The sequence below is a fragment of the Schistocerca piceifrons genome, chromosome 1 (genome assembly GCF_021461385.2).
Source record: "Schistocerca piceifrons isolate TAMUIC-IGC-003096 chromosome 1, iqSchPice1.1, whole genome shotgun sequence".
Taxonomy (NCBI): domain Eukaryota; kingdom Metazoa; phylum Arthropoda; class Insecta; order Orthoptera; family Acrididae; genus Schistocerca; species Schistocerca piceifrons.
This window is the reverse complement of record NC_060138.1, coordinates 1,214,277,931-1,214,302,671: the sequence shown is the minus strand read 5'-3', so window position 1 is coordinate 1,214,302,671 and position 24,741 is coordinate 1,214,277,931. Positions and strand designations below refer to the sequence as shown.

At 40.0% G+C, this 24,741-nt stretch overlaps 1 protein-coding gene across 1 annotated transcript in view; it reads left to right on the top strand.

The window, feature by feature from the left end:
• Nucleotides 1-24,741, top strand: part of LOC124781787 — a 241,900-nt gene that overhangs the window by 206,884 nt on the left and 10,275 nt on the right. The window contains 1 exon segment of the mRNA XM_047253889.1: nt 17,097-17,315. Coding sequence (XP_047109845.1) covers nt 17,097-17,315 — 219 coding nt within the window.

Sequence of the window (24,741 nt, the reverse complement as noted above, 5' to 3'; positions counted from 1 at the left end):
TATGTCACTACGATCAAATGCCAGACCAGCATGCAACCAACACAGGTATAATGTCCCACAGAAAAACAAACATTTGTAAGACAGGGAACAACGCCCTGGTATGTTTTTACTGTGGACACCCTGGATACAGTGTACTCTACTGCAGAGAGAGAAAAAGAGGGGGAGAGAAAGAGGTGCTTATTGTCATCAGCTAAAGAAGACTGGTCTGCGATATGAAAGCAAGTATGGTGGTTGCAAATGGGAAAATACAGTATGTCCACTCAGCAGGAACATGTATTGCAAGGATAACCATCAGCGACAAAATGCAGCCTTTCGAATTTGTCATTTTAGCACAATGTAGTCATAATGTTATTTTCAGAAGGGTATTCTAGCAGGTGTCAGAGGCAGTCACAGGGTATGGAAGATCGGAGTTCCAGATTGACAAAACTATTCCAGCAAAAATGCAACAAATATTGTCAGGGCAGTTTTTTGCCATTGAAGATACTGTCTTGCAGGCAATCAATGACACATGGTCCAGTCGGCAAACTGAGATGCTGAGTTAAACTAAGCTTTTGTTGCCTGAAAAAAAGCTACTCGGGCCCACAAAAGAAATCTTATGTGCCAGCGATAATCATAAGCATTGAAGATGGTCAAGGGGAACTTTGAATCACTAATCTTCTTGAGCAGCCACAACTCATCCTTGTAGGACCCTTACCATTCCTGTATGGGTAGTTTATTATCACTGATGAAGAATACGCTCTGCTACCACTACAGTTAACGCAGGAGACGGAGCTACAGTAGAACTCCAATTACCCAGATGATTTTGGGACTGGATCTGAAAAATAAAATATCTAGATAATGGATAACTCATGAAACCAGGTCTTATAAAAAAAAGCTAAGCTTGTGTATACATACTAAGTTAGTATTAATTCAGTGACCACAAAACAATGTTGTTTAGATTTTGTACAGTACTGTTTGTACATACAATTTCAGTTCTGGAACATACTAGCCAGAGTCAGTCACTTAATGCCTTCAACCATTTTCCTGCAGCCAAGTCACGCATCTGCTTGATGGTGAGCAGTTGTATATGGTCACATTCAGGCTACCACCCCTCTATGTTAGCGCAGTGTCAAGACACGCAAATGCCTCACCAGCTGCTGGCCCTGCATGTGGTTAAACGCCAGCGTCATCCCTGGACATCAGTTTCTTCCCTCACACTTTGAATGATTTCATCATCACTGAGAATTTGGAATCCAGGATTCGAAGAATCACAAGCAAGCATCTTGCCTATATGCTCTTCACTGCAATCGGAATATCGAGGAATTTTGAGGAGGATCTTTCTTATGTCACCAGCTACTCTAATTTCTTCCTTTTCATTGTTCATCTTTTCATCTTTCTCCTCCTGTACCTCATCTATGGCCGAAATGCCTTTCAATTCATTCCAAGCTCTTTTTAATGTGGTTGTCTTCACAAAATTCCACGCTTCCACAATTATGCAAGAACAGTCCTTTAAATTCAATTTTTGGTGATGTGCCACAATGACGTCTGCATTTCCATCTTCTGTCAAAAGCTTCCTCAATACTTGTCACCTGTAGTGTTGCTTCATTGTTTCAATAGCCGATTGGTCCATTGACTGCAGCTAAGTCATTATGTTTGGTGGCAGGAAGTGTGTGTTGAAATGTCCATCATCTCTGACAGAAAGGCATTCTGTGAAGTGAACGGGTGCACTGTCCCAAATTAAGATCACCTTACTGTCCGCCCCCGGTAGCTGAGTGGTCAGCGCGACAGACTGTCAATCCTAAGGCCTCGGGTTTGATTCCCGGCTGGGTTGGAGATTTTCTCCGCTCAGGGACTGGGTGTTGTGTTATCCTAATCATCATCATTTCATCCCCATCGACGCGCAAGTCGCCAAAGTGGCGTCAAATCAAAAGACTTGCACCAGGCAAGCGGTCTACCTGACGGGAGGCTTTCGTTACACGCTATTATTATTATTATTATTATTATTATTATTATTATCATTATTATCATCATTATCATCATCATCATCATCATCATCATCACCACCACCACCACCACCACCTTACTGCCTTCTTTTTCCTATTGTCTTGTGGTAGTTTTTCATTTCAGGCATGAAAATTGAATCATACCGTTTGCAAAACACGGTATCGGCCACATTGGCCCTCAGTTGATTCTTGCAAATGATGCAAAGTTTTTTTAACATTTGCAAAAGCCCGAGGGTTTTTCAATTTTCCTATCAACAGAAGGGGTATTTTGTTGTTTGCCATAGGGTTAGGACAGTTCAGCACAATAACATGGTCTTAACTATCCTTATGACAAGGAGCACTAGTTCCCCCTTTAGTAGCTGTAGTTCTTTCATGCAGATCCTTCCAAATAATGTATCTCATCTGTGTCATATAAAAATTCAGGCTCATAAGATTCTACTTCTATTTTGAATTTTGAAATAAAATTTTATGTTGCTTTTAGCTCTGCTTGTGGTTTTCCACCACTTAAATACAACTAACGAATTCTAGCCTTGCTTTGAAATTTAATAGCCAGCAATTGCTGTCTTTAAATGGAGAGAAACTATCGATTTTCTTGGTCAGAAGTTTTGCTTTTTCGCAGACAATTGGCTCTGAAAGAGGGTTTCCCAACGCTCACTGCTGCAAAAACCACTTGAATACAGCCACTTCAGGATCCTTTTTTTTCTGCTGTTTTCACTGCTTTTCTCAGTGAATTTCCATCTTCATTCTAGAGGACAGAGACAAAGTTTAAAATTCAGTTTTATAAATATATATGAGATTTTGGATATTGACTTGCCAAACATCTCGGCTAACTGCTTACCACTCACACTTTATCTAATTGTTCGAGGACTTTTATTTTATATGCCAATAATAAGATAATGCATTTCCCTTTAGAGGATATCTGCTGCACAGTAAACTAAAACACACAAACAAAACAAAAAGAAAGACACAGAAGACAGAACATATAGCGACAAATGAGTGTTTATGGTAAGATCACGACACAGACTTATGTAAGCCAGACTAAATGACTGACACCATAAACACAATAATACATGTTTTGCAGTGTTCACTGCAAGATTTTGTCTTTTAAAACATTCCTGATGATTGATTTTAGAACGATAAACAAATGTACATGTATACTGCAATGACTATCAAACAAAACCAACCATAATGAGATTTTCACTCTGCAGCGGAGTGTGCGCTGATATGAAACTTCCTAGCAGATTAAAACTGTGTGCCCGAGCGAGACTCGAACTCGGGACCTTTGCCTTTTGCGGGCAAGTGCTCTACCATCTGAGCTACCGAAGCACGACTCACGCCCGGTACTCACAGCTTTACTTCTGCCAGTATCTCGTCTCCTACCTTCCAAACTTTACTGAAGCTCTCCTGCGAAACTTGCAGAACTAGCACTCCTGAAAGAAAGGATAATGCGGAGACATGGCTTAGCCACAGCCTGGGGGATGTTTCCAGAATGAGATTTTCACTCTGCAGCGGAGTGTGCGCTGATATGAAACTTCCTGGCAGCTCGCAGGAGAGCTTCTGTAAAGTTTGGAAGGTAGGAGACGAGATATTGGCAGAAGTAAAGCTGTGAGTACCGGGCATGAGTTGTTCTTCGGTAGCTCAGATGGTAGAGCACTTGCCCGCGAAAGGCAAAGGTCCCAAGTTCGAGTCTCGGTCGGGCACACAATTTTAATCTGCCAGGAAGTTTCATATCAGCGCACACTCCGCTGCAGAGTGAAAATCTCATTCTGGAAACATCCCCCAGGCTGTGGCTAAGCCATGTCTCTGCATTATCCTTTCTTTCAGGAGTGCTAGTTCTGCAAATTTTCGCAGGAGAGCTTCTGTAAAGTTTGGAAGGTAGGAGACGAGATACTGGCAGAAGTAAAGCTGTGAGTACCGGGCGTGAGTCGTGCTTCGGTAGCTCAGATGGTAGAGCACTTGCCCGCGAAAGGCAAAGGTCCCGAGTTCGAGTCTTGGTCGGGCACACAGTTTTAATCTGCCAGGAAGTTTCAAAACCAACCATTTTAGTCATACAGCACAATTTTTTTTTTTCCCCTCAAAGCAATCCGAATAACTGATGATCAGGATATTTTGCACCGCATAAATCCAACTCACAAATACCATACCATGCCTTGCCTTGAAATTCCATAGCCAGCCTTTGCGGACTTTAAATGTAGACAAATTATCCACGTAGTTGGAGTTGGGGTAATTGAAGTTGTAGTGTACTATCAAACTGCTTATAAGATCTGGCCAGACTGAGGAATGTTGGCCATTATGGGTCAGTTTTCAGGTGCTTTAAAATCCAGAGTGGAGAAGAGTCGGACCAAGTGGCCCATAGTAAAAAAAATTGTATGAACACTGCAGATTATCCACTGATTAGCCTATGCCTATATATTTTGTTGCTGGCTGTATGACAGATAATGTAGGAAGAAGTGAAGAAGAATGCAAGATGACATCATTGAACTGTCAGAGAGTTCTTCCTCCTCTCTTGTGGACCTGCTGAAGGAGTACGATGGCACATGCAGTCTCTGTGTTGAGTAATGATGACTGACAAAATCACTAAGAAATATGTCTACCCATTGCCATGTGTTGATGACACCCTAGACTGGTTCAAAAGGAACCAAGTATATTTCATCTCTAAACTTGCAGACAGGCTACTGGCAAATGAGAATTTCTTCTTCTTAATTCCTGATGGCTTCTATGAGATCAAAGCTACAGCCAACTTCAAACTTCCAAATGTATGACGTGTCTTTACTGTCTGCAGGACCTTTAAAAAAAAAAGAAAAAGAAATTAAATTTGAAGAACATGTAAACCACCTGACAACCATGTTGAAGTGTGTTCAGGCTGCAGGCCTCTGCCTGAATCTGAAAAAAGTGGCTATTTGCCGAATGCAGTGGTTAGTACATGGGACTCTCACATTCGGAAGGATGATTGTTCAAACCCACATCCGGCCACCGTGATTCAGGTTTTCTCTGTTTTGCCTAAATCGCTTCAGACAAATGCCAGAGTGGTTCCATTGACAGAGCAAAATCGATTTCCTTCTCCAACCTTTCCTAATCCAAGATTTTTGCCCCATCTCTAATGATCTCATTGTTGACAGTTGTTAAACACTAATGGCCTCTGCTTTGCAGAGGAGGAAATAAAAATCTTGGAGCGACTAATGGAAGAGAGAAAGTCCATCCTGACCAGAGAAAATAAGAGCAGTCACACATTTTCCAGTGATGATGATGTGAGAGTTTTCCACCAGCCATTCATAAAGGACTTACGTACCAAGGCATATCCCTTGAAAGGACTACTGCAAGGAGCTGTCATGTTTTCCTAGAATGATGTGCAAGGAAGATCTTTCATTATCCTTAAGCAGGCACAAATCTCTTCTCCGGTCCTATCATTGTATGGTAAGAATACTGAGACAGAAATTCACACACACTAGCTGTAATGGTATAGGTGCAGTTTTAGCTTATATTCAGGAAGGTGCTGATACAGTGATAGCATATGCTTCTGGTCTAAATCCAACATGAACTACTCTAAAACTGAGAAAGAGTTTGGGCATCAACAAGTTACAGCCATATTTATATGGCAAATCATTCATTGTTGTGATTGACCATCATTCTCAATGCTGGCTGACTATCCTGAAGGACCAGTCTGGTCAACTGGCGTAGTAGGCAATGAGGCTTCAGTAATAGGTTGTGACATTGGTATACAAAAGCAGACACCAACAAAAGGAAGCAGACTGTCTTTCAAGAAATCACCAAACGAGGTGACACAGTGGTTAGACACTAGACTCGCATTCGGGAGGACGACGGTTCAATCCCGCGCCCCGCCATCCTGATTTAGGTTTTCTGTAATTTCCCTAGATCACTTCAGGCAAATGCCGGGATGGTTCCGTTGAAAGGGCACAGCCGATTTCCTTCCCCATTCTTCCCTAATCCGAGCTTGTGCTCCATCTCTAATGACCTCATTGTCAACGGGACGTTAAACACTAATCTCCTCTGACCAAAGGAGATTTACAGTTAATAAATGGAACATTGTGTAAGAAGAGCTATGATCCAGTGGTGCATAAGTGGTTGCTCTTCATCCAAGCTCTCCTATGGCCAGGTGTATTAAAGTTTTTCCATGACGCTCCTATATCTGAACACCTGAGATTCTTGAAGATTAACTGGTGCGCCAGCCAGTCTGGATATGGCTTTTAGGCAGTTCCCCATATCCCACCAGGTGAATACTGGGTTAGGACCTATGCCCCACCTCAGATACATGCTACGCAAACATTAGAAAACGTTCTAACACTTCCATGTAGAATTTACTTGATATACAGACGGATGGATACACTTTAATTCCATCATGGTGGGAGGGAGGGGGGATGAATAGGAGACTGATGGCCTTGTGTGTTTAGTCTCTCTTAACTCATAATCAGCTAAACTGGTAGAATACTAATAGTTGTAAGGATATTCCTACGTACTTCCTTGTGGAGCTGTCTAAGAGTATAATGTTCTTTTCAAGTTTTCCAACGCAAAGACAGTAGATGTGAAATTGTTGTGGCTGTTTGTTCAAATGGCTCTGATCACTATGGGACTTAACATCTATGGTCATCAGTCCCCTAGAACTTAGAACTACTTAAACCTAACTAACCTAAGGACATCACACAACACCCAGCCATCACGAGGCAGAGAAAATCCCTGACCCCGCCGGGAATCGAACCCGGGAACCCGGGCGTGGGAAGCGAGAACGCTACCGCACGACCACGAGATGCGGGCGGCTGTTTGTTGAATCCATGCAAGAATTCTCTTCAGTTTTCAGTCTGCTCTCTCTACAACTCTCTGAAGTTCTCCATTTTAAATGAATGAGTGTCATGTAATGTTATCATTTGAAATACAGAGTACAGGATAGTGAATAATTTAAGAAAATAGAGCAGCAGTAAGTAGTCATTCAGTAGCACTGACATAGGGAAAAAAAAGTTAAGCTGTCTTCATTATTACTGTGTTAACATTAGTTTGTTCTTGCAGAATTAAATAGCCATACTTGCACATCACATTCTGAAACCCTGAAGCCATATTTTGTAATTGAGTATTGGAACTCTGAAGAAGCAAGAAACTTGGTGTAATGGGAAAGGCAGCAAACTACATAGTCACCTTGTCTGGTGTACTAATTGAGAAGGGCATTGAATTTGTGGGAGAGAAGTGATATTGAATGGAGGACCAATGTGAAAGATTACCAGAATTGTTCTCTGCACATCCATAGTTGAAATGGAGGACAGTGGGACATCAGCCAGTACAAATAAATAAAATCGACACCTTAAATACAGCTGGAGGAATTTCTTCATTTTTAATATAAATACCAGAAGTGTGGTGTTTACATTGACATCTACTGATGTAGCGTCTAATTCAAGCTCTCATCAGTAATTTGTCAAATCCCACACCTCTTGCGGAATACATGTACCTTTTTGTTTTCATTGGTTGCAGGTTCACTTACTATATAGTGTCCCAGTTGACCTTAAAGCTTTAAATAACAAAGAAAGACACACAATCTAACATAAGTGTACTTATTATTATTATTGTTGTTGTTATTATTATTATTAGCCTTCGGCACAACATAAAACTATATATCTGCTCCACTTCAATATGGTCACTGCCAGTATTGCCACTATACTGTTACCCAGAATTGAGTATCCACAGCATCATTCTAAGCTGTCGAATCAAACTCTCACCTGTTGCTCCCATCACTCTGCTAGCAACTGCCCAAACTCCCAGAAAAACTTGCCCCCAGTCATATGGACAGCAGCTTTTATAATGGAGGCATTCCCTTACATTCCTACCTTACCAGTATTAAACAATGATTAAATATCTTTTTGTGCCTCATTCCAATTGATAGTTCACTCTTTCTCATATTTAAATTAGCACTTGTAACTTCAACACCCTTCACGCCCTCTAATGATTATGACTTTTGGCAATTCTTCAGAGGTCATTTGGTATATTTTCTTGCCCTGTTTTTGAATAATATTGATTAATAACACAGCTACTGATATGAGAAAGAGAGAATGGTATTTACTTTTGTATTAAAGAAGGCCACTCACTGAGAAGCAGAAGTGTTGAGTTGTCATTAGGCACACACAAAAGAAAGAAAACTTGATAGCTTTCAGAGTTATTCTTTGAAAAGGTAGAGTAAAACACACACACACACACACACACACACACACACACACACACACACACACACACAAAGTGCCAGTACCTTGTTTCTTGTCAGACATGGGGGCCAATTGGGGTGGGTAGATGGACAGTGAGGGAGGGGACTGGGGGTTAAATGGTTCAAATGGCTCTGAGCACTATGGGACTTAAGGACTGGAGGTGTGTGGCTAGCAGCTCAGAGGGAGGCAGTCAGTTTGCCAGCTAGGAATGCGGGAGGGAGGGGTGGCAGGTAGATGGGCTAGGCATATAATGCATGATTGTAGGGGCCAGTGGGGAACGGCAAATGCTGAAGGCAACATGGAAATGTGAATTGGAAGGGGGTGACAAGAGAGAAAGAGGAAATCGTTGGGTGCAGGGTGCAGACACAGTGGGTATCATAGATTGAGGCCAGGGCAATCATGGGAGCAAAAGATGTGTTGTAAGGATAACTCCATCTGCTTAGTTCAGAGAAGTTGATGGTGGAGGGAAGGATCTATTCTTGGCAACAGTTTGGCAGTGGGTATCCTGGTGGACAGATGGTTGGTAGTCATACTGGCATAAGCTGTGCAGTGTTTGCAGCAGAGTTAACATGGCTGCTTTCAATGATGGCCTGGCCTTTTAAAGGATGAACGGCCACTGCCAAACTGATGACAAGAACAAAGTTGACCACCCAGCGGCACAACGTGCAGCTGAGCACAACAAGCCTCAATTTAAATGGTTGGTTTGCAACCCATGCATGTGGAGCCTTCACTCCACCACCAGCTTTTCTGAACTATACAGATGGAAGTTATCCTTACAGCACATCTGCTCTCATAATCGTCCTGGTCTCAATCTTGGCTAACACACTGTCCCTGAACTCTCACCCAGTACTTTCCCCTTCCTCTGTCTTGTCATATCCTTCCAATTCATGTCCCAAAGTTTTCTGCAGCATGCGCTGCTCCCCACCAGCCCCTACAGTGATGCATTAAGTGCCTAGCCCATATACCTGCTACCCCTCCCTTCCCGCATTCTTAGCCAGCAAACTGACTACCTCCATCCGAGCCACAAGTCATCCAACCCCCACCCCCCGCTCCGTCCCTCCCACCTCCATCTCCCTCTACCCAACACTACAACACTACCCCCACCACAACCAGTCCACCTGCCGACAAACAAAGTGTTGGCACGGTCAGTCCAGCCACTTCAATGTAAGGGTAGAGGAATGTGTGTGTGTGTGTGTGTGTGTGTGTGTGTGTGTGTGTGTGTGTGTTTACGCTATCTTGTCAAAGGGTAACTCCAAAAGCTAGCAAGTTTTCTTTCTTTTGAGTGTGCCTAACAACTACTCAATGTTTCTACTTTTCTGTGAGTGGTCTCCTTTAATCCATAAGCATTTACCTATGACAAGAACTTTTCTATGCAAGAGAGATTGCTATTTCTTTGTTCTGTGTAGTCCCCACTGGCTCCGGGCCCCTCTCAACACACACACACACACACACACACACACACACACACACACACACACACGCGCGCTCTCGCACACGTGTATCCACTTGTGGCCTTGCTTACTTGTACTTGAGAAGTGATCTGCAGTGTAGAAAGGTGAACAAAAACAGCTTCAGTCTACTTTAAAGCATAAATTGTACTGCCATGGGTAGGTTTTGAAAGAATGTAATTATGTAATTGTCATGTGCTTTGCTCATTTGATCAGTTCATTAGTTAATTTCTATTTTATTATTGTATTTTTAGATGTCTGTTATTCTTGAAATGCATGAAACTACTGATAACATAGAGAAACAAATTCTGTACGGAACAAATTTTCATGAAGTCTGGTGTTAATATTGCTAATCATTTAAATGAAAACTGCGTTTAGACCCGCATTTCACACAAGTTTTATCATTTTTCTCATACTGTGTAAAACTTTTGTCTACATGACAATGTTCCAAAATTTTGGGAAATATATATTAACAGTTCTGCACCATAGCACTGCAAATATGACGTCCTGTGTATTTCATGTTTCTAAATCATTTCTATTAGTCATTTGAGCCTCTTTTCTATTTCAGTGATATATTTTGTGATGGTCATCCTTGCCATGTATTGCCTCCCTTCTCTAACAAGGTTTCTTCTGGCCCTTCTTGTTTTCCCTTCATCGTAGTTGTGTCAGACAGTATACTCTTATTATTATCAGCTTATATTTGTGTTTATAATAGCCATCCACTTTTCAGATGGTCAGCTGAAGTTTTTTTGGTCTGTAATACGAGGGTAATCCCAAAAGTAAGGCCTCCTATTTTTTTTATAAGTACAAAGACCTGTTTATTTCTACGATGATTTACATCAATTTACAGCTTGAACATTTAGCTATTTTTTGACATAATCACCATTTCTGTTGATGCATTTTTGTAGACGCTATGGCAGTTTTTGTATTCCCATGTCATACCAGCTCGCTGCCACGGTGTTCGTCAAGAATTTCGGTCCAACCATCTGCAAACTCTGTACACCACTTACAAACATTTTTGACATCCATGCACGACTCACCATACACTTCCATTAGCTGGCGATGGATTTCAATCGGTGCAGTGCCCTTTGCGTTCAAAAACTGAAAAACTGCACGCAGTTTGCACTTGGCGGTAACATCCAACGGGAGCTCCATTCTCAACGACTGCCAAGACTGAGCACCTCTGCGTGGCATGAGCATGTTTACACACAGCGCGTGAAGTACTCTTCATAAGTGTGACCAACTGGCACACAAACAAGAGTTCTGTACTTATAAAAAAATAGGAGTCCTTACTTTTGGGATTACCCTCGTATATGAAATTCATGTTTATATGTGTCAGTAAAGTTTCCTGCATAACTGCTCTTTTCCAAAACTTGTTTCCTATATTAGATCGTTTGTAAAATCAACAAACATAGTCCAACTGGCTCATTTGAAAATCACAATTCTGTATTGCAATGAATGCAGATTAAAATATTGTAAAACTGTTTAGTTATACTTAAGGATAACTATTTAGCTAAAGAGAAATTGACTCTCTTTCTTTTCCCCTATTTTAACACATTAACTGTCGTGTGGCCACTGGCAGCTACAGCAGAACCACACAGATGTTGCCGTGTGGCTGCCGATGGCCACAGCAGGCCAGGCCTGGCGGAGAAACATCCATCACTAAGTATGCAGCAGTCAGTGTTAAACAACTTGTTAGTAAAATTGACATTCATATGTCAGATATAGGAATTTGACATAATTATAAGGGTTACTTGTACTTCAGATGTAATCAATATGTGAGTCACTTCAACATTTAAGAAATCATATAAAGAAGCAGGTAAAAATTGTGATAAAAATTTCTTCACAGGTTAACAATATTAGATGGTCATTATAATCTTCGATGTCGATAGCACTTACCTTGAGGTATTGTTCTGAAAACTGAATTTTATTTTTTGAAAAAAATTCTGAAACAGCAAATAAGTTGTAATGGGGTAATATATATTACACACAAGAGAGAGAGAGAGAGAGAGAGTCGGCTCTTATGGCATACTTTTGAATGTTACATTATGTTCTGTGTGCCATTGATTATACTCTGCATATGTGGTGGAGAGTTTTAGTGTGGAGTCATAAATGTGTTTCCTTCCCCCCCCCCCCCCCCTCTCCTTGTGCTGTTGTGATTATGTGCATCATTGTCTCTTTTGAACTGCAGTAGTTTATGTACAACAAACATCATTGGGAAATAAATATCCGGTGAAGCAGTAGTCAAAATACCTAACACTGTGTACACACATCCAGAAGATGATCATTGGTGAGTGCCACATATTATTCTTACAGCCTGTTTTGGATCAGTGAGTGCTTTCTTTCTTAAAGATGAGCTACCATGGAACATTATTCCATATGACATTATTGAATGAAAATAGGCTCCTCAAGATTTATAATGATTCGGGGTACAAATGTGGCTGAACTAAGTTGTTTTAGAAGTTCCAGAACGATTTTTTTCTAGTTAAGTTCTCATCAACCAGGACATGTAAAAATCTGGAAGTTTCCAACCTAGTTACTGTTTCTTCCCATGAGTTATGCTTATCACTCATGTGGTACCTCTAGAAATGTAGAACTGAATTTGTTGTGTCTTTTTGAAATTTAATGTGAAACCACTAATAGGAACCCACTCAAAAATACTTTTTAAGATCAATATTTGCCCTTTCTTCTGTTGCTGTATGTATGTTTGGACTGATGACAATATTAGTGTCATCCACTAAAAGATCTAATTCTGCTTGTTTAGCATTAGATGGAAGGTTGTTTACATATATGAGAAACAAAACTGGACCTAAGATTGAGCCTTGTGGAACACAATAAGTGATTTCTACCCAGTTCAAAGAATTTACATCTACATCGATGCTCTGCAATCATCTTTACGGGGCGTGGCAGAGGGTACCCCGTACCACTGCTAGTCATTTCATTTCCATTCCGATTGCAAACAGAACGAGGGAAAAACAACGGTCAGAGTGCCTATGTATGAGCCCTAATTTCTTGTATATTATATTTGTGGTCCTTACGTGCAGTGAACATTGGAGGCATCAACTTCAAAAATCAGTTCTCCAAATTTTCTCAATAACGTTCTTCGATAAGTATGTCACCTTCCACCCACCACCCCACTCCCCCGAAGCACCTCTGTAACACTTGCATGTTGTTTGAACCTATCAGTAACAAATCTAGCAGTCCACCTCTGAATTTCTTTGGTGTCTTCTGTTAATTTGGCGTGGTATGGATCCCAAGACTCGAGCAATACTCGAGAATAGATCGGTCTAGCATCCTACATCCAGTCTCCTAGAATTCTCCAAATAAACTGAAGGCGACCATTCGCCTTTCCTACTACAATCCTCACATGCTCATTCCATTTCATATCTCTTTGCAATGTTACAGCCAGATATTTAAATACATAATCAGCAAACAACTGTAAATAGCAGCCCACCAAATCATTTATGTATATAGAGAATAATAGTGGGCCTATCACACGTTCGTGGTGCTCTCCTGACTATACACTTGTCTCTGATGAACATTCGCCATTGGGAACAACATACAGGGTTCTATAACTCAAGAAGTCTTTGAGCCACTCACCTATCTGTCAGTCTGTTCCACATTCTTGAACCTTCTTTAACACCCTGCAGTGGGGCACCATGTCAAACGATTTCCAGAAATCTAGAGGAATCAGTCTGTTTGCCCCTCATCCGTAGTTCGCTGTATATCATGGGAGAAAAGGGCAAGTTCAGCTTGCATTCTAAAACCTTGCCGATTCATGGACATAAGTTTCCCGGTCTGAAGAAAATTTGTTACATTCAAGTTGAAAATATGTTCAAGGATTCTGCTGCAAACCGATGTTAGAGATACTGGTCTGCAATTTTGTGGATCTGTTCTTTTGTCTTTCTTATGGACAGGAGCCACTTGCACTTTTTTCCATTTGCTTGGTACTTCGTGCTGGGCAAAAGATTCGTGATAAATGCAAGTTAAATAAGGTACCAATGCTATAGAGTACTCTTTGAAAAGCCGAATTGGTATTCCATCTGCACCTGGTGACTTATTTGTTACCCACTCCTTCAGCTATTTGTCTATACCACAATTGCTTATTTCTTTGTCATCCGTACGGGAATCGGTTCAGTGGTCAAACCACAATACGCGTCTACAATTCTCCTGTGTGAATGATTTGTTGAGCAAGAAATTTAAAACTTGAACTTTCGTTTTGCCATCTTTAACTGTCACATGTAGTTACTGCTCGCCATCCATGTGGAGCACGTGTTGGTCTCACCGCGGACTCCTAGACTGAGCCATACACAACTGATTTCATCAAAGTGTACGGGCCTGAAGATGGCATTGACGCAACACCGAAATTAGTAGTGAAGTAAATATAAAATCTTAAGTACAGCTGGAGGAATTTCATTTTTAATAAAAATTATACCAGCTGCATCCCACCTTCATCCAGTTTAAGTATGGATTTACGAAGATTAGATATGACATTGTCCACTGGTTAGCTATACCATCAGTTCCACAGCTCCATAAAAGCTCAGTTTATGTTGGTCCTTACAGTCTGACATGGTTGTAAATAAAACAGTAAAATGCTCGTAGGCATTAGTGGGGGACACACACACACACACACACACACACACACACACACACACACACACACACACACACACACACCAAATGAATATAGGAAAATTGTCATTTGCCCCACTCGTTGTTTGTGGCATAGTCTGCAGCTTGCAGGTAAAAGTTTTTCCCGGTTTTATTGGTCTCTATATATAGTAGAGTGGATACTTACTTTACTGTGAACATATTTCCTTACAGTACGAACAAGGATTCAGATAATTTATAGAAGTAATGGTTAGTAATGAAGGCTTACAATATTTTCTCGTTATCCATGGTTTTTCTGTTTGGTACACTTGATGTCTGCAGATGAGTTGCCCAAGGTGTTTGCACCTGAACACAGAATGCCGCTCTTAATTCTGTGTAGAAGTTCTATGTGGATATAAAAATTAGTTTTTTATCTTGTCCATATTTCATCTGCAACAAACTTTTATTATTAACTACAAATGTCTTGAATATAAGAATTCCAACATATTTGAAGAGTTCTGATGCTCCAAAGTATAGTTAGAAGTTGTTAAACCTCTGCTATATTCTGATCACCTGCTTGTCAGTTTTGATTGACAGTGTGAATTGCTGCTGGAAGACCACAGTGTAGTCTTAAATATTATGGTGGAGCATGAGTGTGAATATATTAAGCAACGTCCTTTAGCTTTGGCACTGTCTTGAGATACAATAAAAATAATTTGTGAGCCACTGACTTAAAGGTGCATAGCAGTGGTCTCTTGGTTCTCAGTTCTCGAATTGCATTGCCAGGTGTAGTGTTCATAGCCTGTAAATAAATTTTCTGGTACTTTTACTGAATGTCAGTTTCAGCAAAGTTGTCAAGCAGCCTTGGCAGTGTTTATTGCATCAAGAAAGCCTGAAACAGTGCATTGTAGATGTTTTCCATATTATCACTTCATCAGCCTTCACTTATTTTTTGTTGCATTATCCAATAAGATTTTACCATAATACTACAGATAGTGTTTTAGTATTGTTGCCTGCCATTCAGAGATGCATCTAAGTTGAAAGCCAGCTGAAATGAATGTTGATCAGTTTGTCCAAACTAACTTTTTTTTATATAAAGATCTTGTCTTTTCGTCACCTGAATTTTTCATTTAGTTTATAGCCAGTAATAACTACTTTGAGACCTGTAATTCACTTTTAATCATTTGAAATGCACTGTGTGACTTTTTGGGATGTTAAACTGGCACTGAACCAGTTGTAACCCTTTTCAGACTTTATGTTAAGTGGTTTATTGTGTGATCACCTTTGGAACTTCTGTCAAGGGGTTCCATTTGTTGGGTGGGTCATTTATAAAAGCAAAGTACAGAAGTGGATCAAACATTCAAATTTGAAGAACACTGTAGCTGACTTCCTATGTAGCAAGTTGAGTTTTGTTGATTTTTAGGTTTGCTTAAAGTGCCCCTCATTTTTCTTTAGGGGTTTAAGATTCCTAGAGTGCTATTACCGCAAGTTATCCGGGAGACCTACTCTTTGAAGTCTGGTATGTAGGAGAGAGGTACTGGTGGAAATGAAGCCATGAGGGCGGGCTTGGGATTGTACCTGGATAATTCAGATGGTCACAAATGTTGCCTGCAGAAGGCAAGGTGCCAGGTTCGAGTCTCGGTCCAGCACGCCTGTTCGAACTGCCACAGTTCGTGCTATCACAACCAGAAATGTAAACTAACTAGATGCAGTTATACAATGACATGAGCAGTCCAGAAATAATATTTTACCCACGTTTGTGTGTATTGAAATTCTAATGTAACACAGTGTGCTTATAAAACAACTGTATCACCATTATGAGGTGCAATCTGAGACAGTTTGTCTTCAAATGCTGCAGTACATTTATAAAATTAAGAATCATTGTTGATTGTTTACTGTGTGTGCTAGGGCATTAAAACCATTCCAGTAATGTTTTGAAGATCTTTCTTGGGTCACATTGTTGTTTGTTAAAGGGTTCTGGTACAAACAGTTTGTCAGTAATTATCGTCACACTCTACCCCATTAGCCTGATGTCATTGCCTATCACAGTGACCTGTGTGGGTTGAAAATGAGGCCAGCAGCTGCAATACAGGCTTCTACTTATAATATTGCTTGTCACTACAGTGCACGTTGTGTAGTGTTTGAGACTAAGTATCTTGCCCTCCATCATATGCCATAAGGCGAATTGCATAGTATAGGTGTAGCAGGTAGAGCTGCATTAAGTCAGGATTTCATATTAGGTGTAACAGTAGGTTCTCATGAAGGACATCCTTTTAGCTTGCGCCTGTATAATGTTGCCAGAATTGGGCAATGGCCAAGCAGAGTAATGGTTGTATTTACAACCTCTGCACAGGAAAAAATATTTAAGAGCAGCTGTAGAATAACCTGTGCTATGACCTAAGTACCAGTGCTGTTGCCTTAGGTATACCTATGTCTGTAACTGAAGAGCCTCCAACATTACTGGAAGTCAGTTACAGAGGCAACAAAAACTGTTGGCCAATGGGCACTAATGTCTTGCCAGTGGTGGTTGTAATGAGATGGACTGAGCACATAGAATGCATCTCAAATATTTGTGCTAGAAACTTATAAGAAACTCAGTTGTCTCTTAAATCACCTCTGCTATTAGTTTAGTTTCAAGAATTGGTCTTGTTGTGTGTAATAAATGAGCACATGATGGTATTGAACAACTTTCCCAAAATTTCTGGAATCACCCCATAAGTAAAATTTTGAATCCCTGTGTCCAACTCCATTCTGTAAGAATACCACTTCTCATTTGCAATATATTGGGGATGCTAATTTTAGGTAAATCAGCCATTATGTTTGTACATAAAGTTCTGAGGCCTCTCATACGCGTCTGATGTTTCTTGTGTTCGCAGGACTGTTAAAGGTTTGTGAGAGGTCAGAGAACTGGATGTGTGATGGTAGCAGCAATTCTTCCCCCGAAGCGGAGACGGCCTCCGCCTTGCTGCTGGGCTCCAGCCTCTCCCCTCCCTACGTGAGAGCGCCTGCAGAGGACAGGTCAAAGTATGAGAAGCTCACGTTCAACACCGATGACGTGTCTTCAGACGACAGTGAGGAGAATCATAGAGAAACTGGTGAGTGGTTCGATGCACGTCTACCTTTCTGCAAGCACTAACTCTGTGTAACCTTTAACTAATGTAATGTACCTAAATATCTGAAAATCTGGTATTGTTTGACCACATAAATGACAATTGCCCATGAGAATGAGCCACGACATAGAGGTGTCTAGGAGTACCTAAAATATTTTTTGTTGATTGTGTTCTACAGCTTGCTTAAATTGTAGAAATGACATTATGCAACACCGTAAGCTGGTTTTCAGTTTATTCTTTATCGTGCGAGTGGCTTCAGTCAAAGACCACTATCCAATACATTTTAGTCCACAGCAAGAGTTATGTACCTATATAATAAACACTATAGGCCTATCAAAGATATAATACAAATGTCTTTGTTGTGCAGAGGTAGATGCATCTACCTGTGCCTGACGACTGAACATCATAAATATTATATTTTTGACATTGTGTTTTTTGTATAAGTGTAACTCGTGCTGTTAACAAAACTCTGTACTTGGTAACAGTCTTTGAGCAAAACCAACCTCACAATAAAGAATAACTCAAACAGCAGCTTGAGGTGTCACGTGATGTCATTTCTAGGTTCACCTGTTCAGAATGATATAATGTGGAAATCAAATTACGTGGAAAGCAGATGGCAGACTCAAATGTATTGGAAGAATCCTAAGGAAGCATTATTCATGTATGAAAGAGGTCACTTACTACACCCTTGTTGAACCAGTTGTTGGGCATTTCTTCTACATCTTGGGGGGGGCATTACTCTTAATATGCAAACTTCAGAGAATCAGTATTTCGAAATGAGTCAAGAAACCTACTACTCCCTACAACATACATAAATGTTGAACTACTGATGTTTGCAAATTCATACTTCATGTATAAAATAACTATATCCCTATGATTTAACAATCTTCACTGTCTTCATTCTGGAATCTTTACTGTCTTTAAAATGCACTTGTAAATGGATGTATTAATTCCATCTAAAGGTCAATAAAATTAAATTAAAAAATGAATTACTGAAAAAGCTCCGCAGAGGAACTGACAAATGTAATTACAAGAATTAAAAATCGAAGTGGGGAGTAGGACAAAAAATAGTGTCATTGGCGAAGGAAAAAAAAATTTTTTTTTTGAAACATAATAATTGGAATTTCCAAGAAATGTCTTCATAGAAAAGGACAGAATGGACAGATAGAAATTTGAAATGTACTTTCTTTTTTATGTTTATTGAATACCTGCAGTATTGTATGATTAGATTAGATTAGATTAATACTAGTTCCATGGATCATGAATACGATATTTCATAATGATTTGGTAAGTGACCAAAGACTTTAGTGGCAGCATAATTCACCCCTTTCTGTGCCAAAGCTAGATTTAATCTTGAATAGTGAAGATCATCCTTTCTCCTAGTATTGTAGTTATGCACACTGCTATTACTTTTGAATTGGGTTTGGTTGTTAATAACAAATTTCATAAGGGAGTATATATACTGAGAAGCTACTGTGAATATCCCTAGATCCTTAAATAAATGTCTGCAGGATGATCTTGGGTGGACTCCAGCTATTATTCTGATTACACGCTTTTGCGCAATAAATACTTTATTCCTCAGTGATGAATTACCCCAAAATATGATACCATATGAAAGCAATGAGTGAAAATAGGCGTAGTAAGCTAATTTACTAAGATATTCATCACCAAAATTTGCAATGACCATTATTGCATAAGTAGCTGAACTGAAACGTCTCAGCAGATCATCAATGTGTTTCTTCCAATTTAATCTCTCATCAATGGACACACCTAAAAATTTGGAATATTCTACCTTAGCTCTATGCTTCTGATTAAGGTCTATATTTATTAATGGCGTCATACCATTCACCATACGGAACTGTATGTACTGTGTCTTATCAAAATTCAGTGAGAGTCCATTTACAAGGAACCACTTAGTAATTTTCTGAAAGACAGTATTGACAATTTGATCAGTTAATTCTTGTTTGTCAGGTGTGATTACTATACTTGTATCATGAGCAAAGAGAACTAACTTTGCCTCTTCATGAATGTAGAATGGCAAGTCATTAATATATATTAAGAACAACAAAGGACCCAAGACTGACCCTTGTGGAACCCCATTCTTGATAGTTCCCCAGTTTGAGGAATGTGCTGATCTTTGCATATTATGAGAACTGCTTATTTCAACTTTCTGCACTCGTCCAGTTAGGTACGAATTGAACCATTTGTGCATTGTCCCACTCATGCCACAATATTTGAGCTTGTCTAGCAGAATTTCATGATTTACACAATCAAAAGCCTTTGAGAGATCACAAAAAATCCCAATGGGTGGTGTTCGGTTATTCAGATCATTCAAAATTTGATTGGTGAAAGCATATATGGCATTTTCCGTTGAAAAACCTTTCTGGAAACCAAACTGACATTTTGTTAGTACTTCATTTTTACAGATGTGTGAAGCTACTCTTGACTACATTACTTTCTCAAAAATTTTGGATAAAGCTGTTAGAAGGGAGATTGGACGGTAATTGTTGACATCAGATCTATCCCCCTTTTTATGCAAAGGTATAACAATAGCATATTTCAGTCTATCAGGCAAAATGCCCTGTTCCAGAGAGCTATTACACAGGTGGCTGAGAATCTTACTTATCTGTTGAGAACAAGCTTTTAGTATTTTGCTGGAAATGCCATCAATTTCATGTGAGTTTTTGCTTTTAAGCAAGTTTATTATTTTCCTAATTTCAGAGGGAGAAGTGGGTGAGATTTCAATTGTATCAAATTGCATAGGTATGGCCTCTTCCATTAACAGCCTAGCATCTTCTGATGAACACCTGGATTCTACTATATCCACAACATTTAGAAAATGATTATTAAAAATATTTTCAACTTCTGACTTTTTGTTCGTAAGGTTTTCATTCAATTTGATGGTAATACTGTCTTCCTGTGCTCTTGGTTGACCTGTTTCTCTCTTAATAATATTCCAAATTCTTTTAATTTTATTATCAGAGTTGCTGATTTCAGACATGATACACATACTTCTGGATTTTTTTAATAACTTTTCTTAATATAACACAGTAGTTTTTATAATGTTTGATAGTTTCTGGGTCACTACTCTTTCTTGCTGTCAGATACATTTCCCTTTTCCGGTTACAAGATATTTTTATACCCTTAGTAAGCCATGGTTTGTTACAAGGTTTCTTACGAGTATATTTAACTATTTTCTTGGGGAAGCAGTTTTCAAATCATCATCATCATCTTGGACAGTTTCCAGCCACTGGCTGGGTCTGTCGGGAACACAAGCCTCTCCATCGTGTTCTGTCTTTCCACCATTCCCCCTCTTCCACCTTCGTCCAGTTCTCTCCTCTTCTCATCACACATTCCTTCACTCCCTTCACCCATCTATCTCTTGGTCTTCCTCTGGGCCTCTTCCCCTCCAGTTGCAGATCAAACATCCTCTTTGGAATTCTTCCCTCATCCATTCTCTTCATGTGTCCATACCACTGCAGTCTTGATTTTTCTATCCTGTCCTGTACTGGTTCCTCCTTTAGTCTTTCCCTCACATACAAATTTCGCAATTTGTCTCATCTTGTTACACCCAACCTGCTCCTCTGGAACTTCATTTCACTAGCCTGTATTTTACTTTTGTCGCTTTTGTGCATTACCCATGTCTCACTTCCGTATGTCAATGTGGGGACAAAGTAGGTTCGGTATATAATTCCCTTGGATTTCTGTGGCACCTCCTTGCTCCAAATAAGCCCCCTAATGCATTTGTAGAACTGCCCTGCTTTTCTGCACCTTTCATTTATTTCCATTGCGTTTCCCCCCTTACTTTCAATCACGCTTCCCAGGTACTTGAAGTTCTCTACCACTTGTAGTTTTTCCCCTCCACAAATTATATCCACATTTGGCCTATTCTTCTTCCTTGTTGTGACGATTATTTCACTTTTCTTTGCAGAGAAATGCATTCCATATTGTGCTGCCGTTGCCTCCCATGCATCTAACTGATCTTGCACCTCCTTCACGCAATTTCCCCATAACATCAGGTCATCGGCAAAAAGCACTGCTTTCATTTTATGATCTCCAATTGCATCTGATACTTGCTGTAGGATTTCATCCATAACAATAATAAACAATAAAGGCGAAAGTGCACTTCCCTGTCGCAGCCCATTTTCCAGCTTGAACCATGCAGTACGTTCCCTCCCCACTTTCACACAACTCTCACTTCCCTCATACATTTTTCTGACTTTTTGTGTTATCTCTTCATCTATCCCTTTTGCGTTCAGCACGTCCCAGAGCTTGTCCCTACAGATACTGTCATACGCCTTCTCAATATCCAAAAAGGCCATGATTAAGTCCTTCCTGTACTCATAGTGCCTTTCCTGCAGTTGCCTTACCGCAAATATGAGGTCCGTTGTTGATCTTCCCGGTCTGAAACCGTACTGCTCCTCTTGCAGTCTACTTTCAATACTGCTTCTTATTCTCTTCTCCAGCATCTTTTCATAGATTTTTCCACAGTGGCATAGCAGGGTGATTCCTCTGTAGTTCTCACATCTCCTTTTATCCCCTTTCTTGAAGATCGGGACTATAATTCCTTTCTTCCAATCCTCAGAAATTCTGTTCAAATGCATTTACAAAAATGTCATGAAATAAATTATATTTTAAATTGGCATCAGGTTCACGGTACACCTCATCCCAGTCTAACTGCTGTAGGCTTTCCCTGAAATTTGCAATTGTTAAATCGTTGACTGAACGTACTACTTTGGAGGACTGTTTAGTATTGCTGAATGGAGCTATGTCATATATTGTAACTAGCTGTGCACCATGATTAGAAAGACCATTCTCAACAGGCTGAGCATTTATCTGGTTAAACTTATCTTGGTCTATAAAGAAGTTATCTATAAGTGAGCTGCTATCCTTTACCACCCGAGTAGGAAAATCAATAACGGGTGTCAAATTGAAAGAAACGAGTAATACTTCAAGGTCATTTTTCCTATTACCCTCTTTCAGAGAATCTACATTGAAGTCCCCACAACTAATAATTTGCTTCCCCCTGTCTGACAGATAGCACAACAAGTAGTCCAAATTTTTCAGAAATAGATGAAAATTTCCTGATGGGGACCTACGAGGTGCGGCTAGAAAAAAACCGGACTTATGCTGGAAAAAACATTTATTTACAATTATTTACAATTTCATGTTATCTCCTTCAATGTACTCTCCTCCTCGGTCTCTACACCGCTCCATATGAATTTTCCAGTGTTCATAGCAATGCTGCAGATCATTTTCGGTAAGTCCATACATTACTTCCGTCGCTTTTTCTTTTACTGCTTCAACAGTCTCAAATCTAGTTCCTTTCAAAGCTGACTTGACTTTAGGGAAAAGAAAAAAGTCACAGGGGGCCAAATCAGGTGAGTAGGGTGGATGATCTAAGATGGGAATGTTGTGTTTTGCCAAAAACATCTTCACTGACAATGCACTGTGAGCTGGGGCATTGTCTTGGTGAAGGTTACATGACTTTTTTCTCCACAAATCGTTCCGTTTTCTCCGTACTCGCTCACGTAGGGTAGCCAGGACGCTAATGTAGTAATGCTGATTCACTGTTTGTCCCTCTGGTACCCAATCAATGTGCACAATCCCTTTGATGTAAAAAAAAAAATCATCATTGCCTTGAATTTCGATTTTGACATGCATGCTTTTTTTTGTCGTGGAGAACCAGGAGTTTTCCAATGTATTGATTGGCGTTTAGTTTCGGGATCGTAAGTAAAAAACCACGATTCATCGCAAGTAATAACATTTCGTAAGAAGGTGGGATCACTTTCAATGTTTTCCAGGATGTCAGAACAAATCATTCTTCGGCGTTCCTTCTGTTCAATTGTGAGACACTTTGGAACCATTTTTGAACACACTTTGTTCATGTTGAAACTTTTATGAAGAATCTGCCTAACACTTTCCTTGTCAACTCCTGTTAACTCAGACACTGCTCTGATTGTTAAACGGCGATCTTGTCGAACAAGTTTACCGATGTTTTCAATGTTTGCATCAGTTTTTGCTGACAATGGTCTGCCAGTGCGAGTGTCATCACTGGTGTCTTCGCGGCCATCTTTAAATCGTTTAAACCACTCAAACACTTGTGTTCGTGATAAACAATCATCGCCGTACACGTGTTGTAACATTACAAACGTTTCACTTGCAGATTTTCCTAGTTTGAAACAAAATTTGATGTTAACACGCTGTTCTTTCTGTACACTCAACATTTTCCGACACACAGACAAAACGTCAACTACTTAAAACAGACGCCACGGGCAGACTGAGTGCAGGAGGCAGATGAAACTCGAGCAGTAGGCGGAGCGAGAGTCACGTGACAGGCCACGTGACTTTCAGCCTTATTGCTTTCGTTTTATTGTTTCACCAGTACTAGTCCGGTTTTTTTCTAGCCACACCTCGTATATACAGTTACAATTATAAATGTGCCTTTATTTAATTTAAGCTCACAGGCACATGCTTCTATATGTTTCTCTACACAAAACTTTTTTGTGTCTATACTTTTTGCACAATGATAACTTTTGACATATATGGCAACTCCTCCTTTCTCCATATTTTCTCTCATTACAAGTGCAGAGAGCTTATATCCACTTACATTTACCTTATCCATATTAGTAACAATGTGATGCTGAGACAGGCATAGTATATCTATTTCATCTTCAGCTTCTAAATCTTCTAAACAAACTAGAAGCTCATCTATTTTATTCTTTAAACTCCCAATATTTTGATGAAATATACTTACATTATTTTTAATTATACTTTTATGAGAACCTTTCCTTATTCTAACATTTGCAGTACTCTCCTGTCTGAGTTTCTCATTGTGCTTAGGTCTAGTTCCTATACCAGTGGTCACATGGTGTTCAGAGAGGCAGATTATGTCAACTGGGTTGGGTGACTTTAATTCATCAATGCAATTACCTAGGACTGAGGTACAGCTTGGTGGAGATAAAATTTCTGGTGATTGGTGAAAATTTATAACTGACAGCTGTGATTGGTGATCCAGTGTGCTAGAATTGTGCTGTTTAATTTCTTTCCTAAACTGAAGATTTGTTTCAATCCTGACCTCTCGTAGAACTTGACATCTTTCTGTCTTACCTACCCTAAAAAAGGTGCTGCTCCAGCACCTGTAACCACTGGTATTTTACCATTCATGGCAGTGCCTCCCCCCCTTAAATTTCCTGCTATTACCCCAGCCAGTTTCCCATTCTCTTTCGTGTTTAGATGTAGGCCGTGCCTGGTATAGTCCCACCTACTGAGATAATCAACAGGAACCACACCAATATGAGCCCCCGCACCCGACCCAAGCAGCCGTTCCAACTCCAAATTAACTCTCCCAACAGAAGAGTTCAAATGAGGCCGGTCATGGCATCTCAGGACAGATACAAATTCAACATTG